The sequence below is a fragment of the Anguilla rostrata genome, chromosome 2 (genome assembly GCF_018555375.3).
Source record: "Anguilla rostrata isolate EN2019 chromosome 2, ASM1855537v3, whole genome shotgun sequence".
NCBI classification, from domain to species: domain Eukaryota; kingdom Metazoa; phylum Chordata; class Actinopteri; order Anguilliformes; family Anguillidae; genus Anguilla; species Anguilla rostrata.
Window position 1 is genome coordinate 69,629,236 of NC_057934.1, and position 5,960 is coordinate 69,635,195.

The 5,960-nt window shown below is 43.0% G+C and overlaps 1 protein-coding gene across 1 annotated transcript; it reads right to left on the minus strand.

Moving 5' to 3' along the window:
• Nucleotides 1–335: 335 nt before the first annotated feature.
• nptx1l (neuronal pentraxin 1 like) lies at nt 336–5,409 on the minus strand. The gene is made up of 5 exons (XM_064324323.1): nt 4,869–5,409; nt 4,229–4,436; nt 2,909–3,153; nt 2,268–2,447; nt 336–1,613 (listed from the first exon to the last, which is right to left on the minus strand). Exons 1-5 carry the CDS (start codon nt 5,301–5,303, stop codon nt 1,392–1,394), a joined length of 1,290 nt encoding a protein of 429 aa, XP_064180393.1. The 5' UTR covers nt 5,304–5,409; the 3' UTR covers nt 336–1,391.
• Between the last annotated feature and the right edge of the window lie 551 nt (nt 5,410–5,960).

A 5,960-nucleotide genomic window follows, 5' to 3' on the forward strand; every position in this document is an offset into this window, starting at 1 on the left:
GGTTGTAAATTCAAGCAAACTGAATCGCATCATTGCATCTGTCTCGATGGCAATTGTGAACGATTTCTCAAATAATTAGAGGAAGTAAAAACATAGAAGGCCCACTCTGTTTGAGCTGTTATGTACTTCCCACTGTACCTTGAACAAATTGGAACACCTTCCCTTGTAACCCCCATAAATATCTCTGCCTCTCCTCTCACTCTCTTTCACTCCTACTTCTTCTCTCTCACACACATTCTCAACCTCTCTCTCTCTCTCTCTCTCTCTCTCTCTCTCTCTCACTCACTCACAGGCATCGCCATATGCGCACTCATCCCAGGATGTCAGGAATGCGATCTGGTTATTATATATCACAATTTTATTACAAAAATTAAATCTTTTTTAATCTTTCAGTGTTGCCATGCTTTGAGCATATAACAATACAGTAAAAAACCCCAACCCAGAGGGATAGTAAAAGCAGAGTTCATCGATGCTGTCGCAGCATTTACCTTTCATGCTGTTACTGTACAGATAACATTCCTAATACAGAATACAAACACCTGCCAAAAACACATCATGTCCTTTAACAAATAGCTATTAAATACACTTAATAGAAGAAGAATTTGCTTCCAAAATAAATAAGTACAAACAATAAGCAAATTATAACGAATGTGCTGAATCTTTGCACCAGCCCAAGGCACCCAGGCTTGTAACATGTTGGCAATTAACAACATTCTTACAGAAACACGAAGCAAATAATGATAACAATAAATTAATCTCTCTGTCTCTCTCTCTCTCTCTCGTTGTCTTCTACATTCCATGTAATTTCTGATTCACTTGTCAGTCACAGTGCAAGTTCCAGGAAAGGGAAGTTTTTTTTCTGGGGGGGGGGGGGTTGGGGCAAGAATTAAACTCGATTTACAAATGTCCTTGGATTGGTCAAAGACGAGTGCCAGGACAGTTGCCTGACCCCCGATTTCTGAGGGAAGTGACGTAAATCCAGGTTGTGTTGCAATAATTGCTGTCCCATGTAAGGCTTCGGTCGCCAAGCTGCAGCTCCGTATACACGGAGGAGCTGGACGTTCCAGTCAGTCAGACATTGCGCTTGCAAATTAAAGTCCGATTTAAAAAGGAATCAAAATCAGCACTGTCCCACCGAAGTTTCCAAGACAAAATGAAAGGGAAAAAAAAAACCAAGACCAAAACATTGTCGTGTTTTGCACATAATATTTAAATATTTATAGAAACCCCGGTTTTGCGCTAAATCTTAAATAAACATCTCGGTTTTTTTCTTTTTTTTTTCTTTTTAAATCAACAGTAAAATGAAGACTAGACCGACAGAGGCTTGGAAATACGCATTTCTGCTTGGCTTTTTATTTTTATTATTATTTTTTTCTTTGCGGTTATGCAGTTCAGTTGAGCTGACGGCACGGCTCGAATGTCCATTTGGTGGCTCCGCCGTATACCTCGATGCTGGTCTCCGACCACGCGAAGACGTTGCCCACCTGCGCTTTGTTGCTGCACGTGGCCAAGCTATAAATCTCTCCGGACGTAAGCTTCTTATCCCACATGTTGAAATTCGCCAGCTCGCCGACAAAAGCTTGCGTCGCATCAAAACCTCCTCCCAACGTGTCCTGTAGAAACGAAACGAGAAATAGATGTACCCACGTTTAGAATGATGGTGGTGGAATGCATTGTGCGCAATTATTCCAGTAATTTTCAGAGGAGATTTACACTACAATGATGAAACAGGTACACGTTTTCTCATCGTTTCAATATGGGAGACGTAAATGGTTCATTTTCACATCAATTTCCAAGGGTAAACGTTTGCATTTTTTCAGGCAAATATTACAAAGCAGCCCACTCGCGGGGTTGTAATTTATAGCGCCTGTCGTGTGAACGTGGGCGTGTAACTGAGGCCAAATTGGCAGTTTGGTTCTCACTCGACATAAGACTAGCGTTGCTTTATTACCTTAATTAATGGTTGAGACAATGCAACAGTGACACGGCGTTTAATGCATTTCTAATTGTAAAATAATTAGCAGCATATTCCGATCTTGAGGACCCGATGGCTGCATTGCGCACCCCGAGATGTCAGTCATTTGGAATACTCAAGCGCATGTGCACAAATGGTTGTCTTTTTTATATTATGTTGGCCACATTCCTCAATACATTTCAAATTCAATCGACACTGGCCAATATTTAGGCCCACTACAGCATATAAAGGTGATTTTAAGTTGATACAAAACTAAAAGTTGAAACAGTAGTAAAAAACAAAAACAACTCACCTGTTCTTGTCCCAGCACGAGGACACCGTGGGGTTTGATTGGGTGGTATGGCGCGAGGTTCTCTCCATTTCCCCTCATCACTCCGTCTTGGAAAGCTTCCCACACCCCGTCGCGTGTGGTCCACGTGACGCAGATGTGATGCCATTTCCCGTCGTTAATAAGGAAGGGCAATTTTGCCATCTGTGGTCGGGAAAACATAAATACTTCGGTTACCTCTAACGTAGGCCGGCAGCACCGTAGATCCTTTCAGATAGTGTTCTACAATTTTCATAAAGTGGGCGTAATTACAGATTAATAGCAGTAGGCTACCATTCATATGCCTCAGTAAAAGCACCACACTTCAAAGATAAGATGTACATCATCTCGGCGTTTTGACTTTGCAAAAGATATCAACGCGTAAGCTGCTCGCCTTTTAAACACTATTTACTGCCGACTCAAAACGAGAGTGCGATTTCGACCTGTTTCATTCTGTGTACCAATACGTCGGTTGAATCATGACGCAGATTATCTTTAGTGAGCCCCTTGACTGCGATATCACGGCTTCACCGTAAGCCCGTTTGTGTAAATGTGAGAACATCCATCGTCATTGTGCCATGACCTTGTTATGACGTTGCCTTCAGTGGCATCTTCAGATTTTCTACCTTATCATTGATGAGTATCTCCATCGGGTTGTTTCCCCATTCGATGAGCACCAGCTCGTTGGCCTGCGCCGGAACGGCGTATGAGAAAGGGGTGCCCACGCCCGGAGACGCATTGGACTTGATCCACATGCACACTGTGAAGGCGTACATCTCAGGCAGGCTCTTCTTCACTTTGGCAAACATGTAATTCGTTCGCAAAGGGAAGGTCAGTTGAAACTTGTCCAAGGGTCTGTTGTCTTTCTGGCCTACAACAACAACAAAAAAGAATACATCGTGTTATGTCGAGAGAGAAAAAAAAACTGTGATGTGATTTGCGACACTCCTTACAGTGTACCTCAATCAAGCCCTTTCGAACTCATTAGAATTGTTCGATTTTCCCACTAAGTGAAATCAAATTTATCCTGATGAAGGGAAATTTGGTGAGTGAAACAACACAATGTAGTTGACCGTTGCACAAGGTATTAGAAAAAACTGTTTCGTGAATTCGTGTATACGAAGGCCACTGTCCATTCCATGGGGGGGGGGGGTTAATGAGAAATCAGATGCTATTTGTTCACAGGTTTGCACTAGGTGTGCTGCCGATCGTATCTAAGGGATATAGGTTGACGCGATAAATTCAGACAACGTTCTCTGATAAAAGAGCAAATTCTGTACACAATTCGATCCTACGCTTTCTGCGGCACCCCCCCCCCCCTCTCACACACTCTCTCTCTCTCTCTCTCTCTCTCTCTCCCTCAAATCTCCTTTCGTTTTACAACATGCTGGTGCCTGTTGTAACGAGCGGCGCATCGCACAATCGATATTCTAAACGCGTCCGATAATTTGGTTAGATGCGGCGGCCATCATTAGGTTTCTTGATGAAGTTTGAGCAACTAGAAGCTTGGGATAAGGGAGAAGCCGCTATGCAGGGGTTTTATGTACATTGCCATGTATGTAATAATACAGGTAGAACTTGAATGAAAAACTAACATTTAGCCTAGAGTTGGTTACGACAGTTCGTTTTTTATGTGAAGCATTCCAGCATGCCATAAATGTGTTAATGTGGAACGGGATATGCAAAGCAATGCAGGTCTCTATCCCCCGCCCTATCCGTACATTGTTCGCTGCGACACTTTTGGGGCAATCCGGCGTGTGGTTTAGATTCAGTTGTATCTCTTCGTTTGTTTTGTATCGAATAAGCTATTTAAAAAGGAACAGGAGGAATGCAAGACTTGTACACACTTAAGCCGTTAAGATCGCAAACATAATCACGTTCGTTTTTGTGATACGGTTCGAAACGAAATAACACAATGCAGACGCGTTGGAAATCGTCTCTTTTACCTTTCTCCAAGTCGTTGATTCTGTGGTGCAGTGAGGTGAGGGTCGATTCCACTCTGCCGCGCTGGTCGGTCTCATTCCTCTGCCCGGGTTTACTCTCCTCCAAAGTATTGACCCGGGACAGAACCTGCTTCTCCATGTCGTCAATTTTGTTCTGGAGAAGGTCTTTCAGGCTATTCGTCTGAGCTGAATTGTTGGTTCTACTGAATTGCTGTACGGGACCAAGAACGGTCGAAAAGGTTACTCGATTTTAAAGGGTTGGTACTCAGCAAGTGCACACTCTTACACGTGCTAGAACACTTTGAGGCTAAAGACAGATTAACTAATTTAGAGCTTATTTCCTTGTGGTCTTAGAGACTATCTGCATCAAGTAACTACATTTTCAGAAGATGAAAGTAATCATATTACTGCAGCGGAAAAGCTTTTCTGAAGGTGATGATATCAAGGAGCCAACATTAGTGGCGAAGTTGAATACAGCTGAAGGAAAACACTTTCCCGTGTAACTAGAATTTTTTTTTTAATACTGAGCGTTATTAAACATTAGAAAATCACATTTCACTGTGCGCCATTTCGGATGCAGTCCTGCTATTGTGAATATACTGCCATTCAATTTTACACAACGTAGGACAAAAAATACACCTACCTCCAGGTTTTCAAGCCTCTGTTTAAGTGTCTCTAAAGTCTGTTCCAGTTGCACGATTGTAGGCCTATCCAATGGACCCCTAGATACATCCCCCATGGTGTTTTTGGAACCCGCTTCTTTTCTCCTGCCCCCAGCTCGCGAGTCCCCGGGCTCGGGGATACTCTGGCCCTCGCATCTAGCCAACTTTGAAGTCAGTTCTCTGATTGTTTCTTTTTGGTTCATGATGGTTTCCTTTTGCTGGAGCACGGTCTCCCTCAGCTGCATGACCGTCGTCTTCAAGTCGTCCCCTGGTCCGCTGTTTTGCAAAGTGGCCGTGCATAAGTCCATATCCTTGGGCACGGACGTACAAATAAACTGGGTCTGTCCGAAATCTTGGGTAGACCCTTCCAGAAGTAAGAAAGAGAGTAGAAAAAGTTTCCGTGAGATCCCCTCCATCGCGTTCCCGTGTTTGGCTTTTGTAAACTAAAAAGGTATTGTTGGAGCCGTTCTAGCGTTGGATTTCAGCACTCCGGAGCTGTCCAGTGAAGCTGTGTGGAGCACATTGCGCGCGCCTGCTTTATATAGAGCTCGCGCGGTGCAGCGCAGGTTCGCCGCATCACAGGGTGGATTCCTAGTTTTTCAGCTCAGTCCCCGCCTCCCTTCTTGTTAAGGTGGATGAAAGGCTGTACGCTGAATCTAGCTCAACAACAGCGGAAGTTTCGTGATACTTAAAAGCTCTTTTTTTTCCTGCCGTGTTGCAACGTTTTTATCACCGTGAAATAATCCGTAAGTGTGACGTCTTCAGTTTAAGACCCTGGGTAAAATAAAAGGTTTAGGGGTTTAGACCCCTAAACCTTTTATTTTAAGGTAAAATTGTTGTCCAATCGAAAAAATAAATCGTCATCTTTAGTTTTTTTCACATACAGTATATTTCTGAATGTCACTGATTGCCGTGTAATAAATATGAAACCCTGTGTAATAAACTCATAATAAAGATTAGTTCTGTCGAAGTGCTATGCTGCGGAGGTAGAGCCTTAAATCTAAGATGTTCATTCATCTTTATATGAAAACCCGTGTAATAAAATCTTTACACCTACTGTTTTTCATTCTACC

Excerpts from the sequence above, each read along its gene's own strand:
- nptx1l (XM_064324323.1), bottom strand. The coding sequence starts at position 5,303 with ATGGAGGGGATCTCACGGAAACTTTTTCTACTCTCTTTCTTACTTCTG. Across the intron at positions 4,437-4,868 it reads AGAGGCTTGAAAACCTGGAG|CAATTCAGTAGAACCAACAA; the intron begins GTAGGTGTATTT and ends GGTCCCGTACAG. Across the intron at positions 3,154-4,228 it reads AATCAACGACTTGGAGAAAG|GCCAGAAAGACAACAGACCC; the intron begins GTAAAAGAGACG and ends TTGTTGTTGTAG.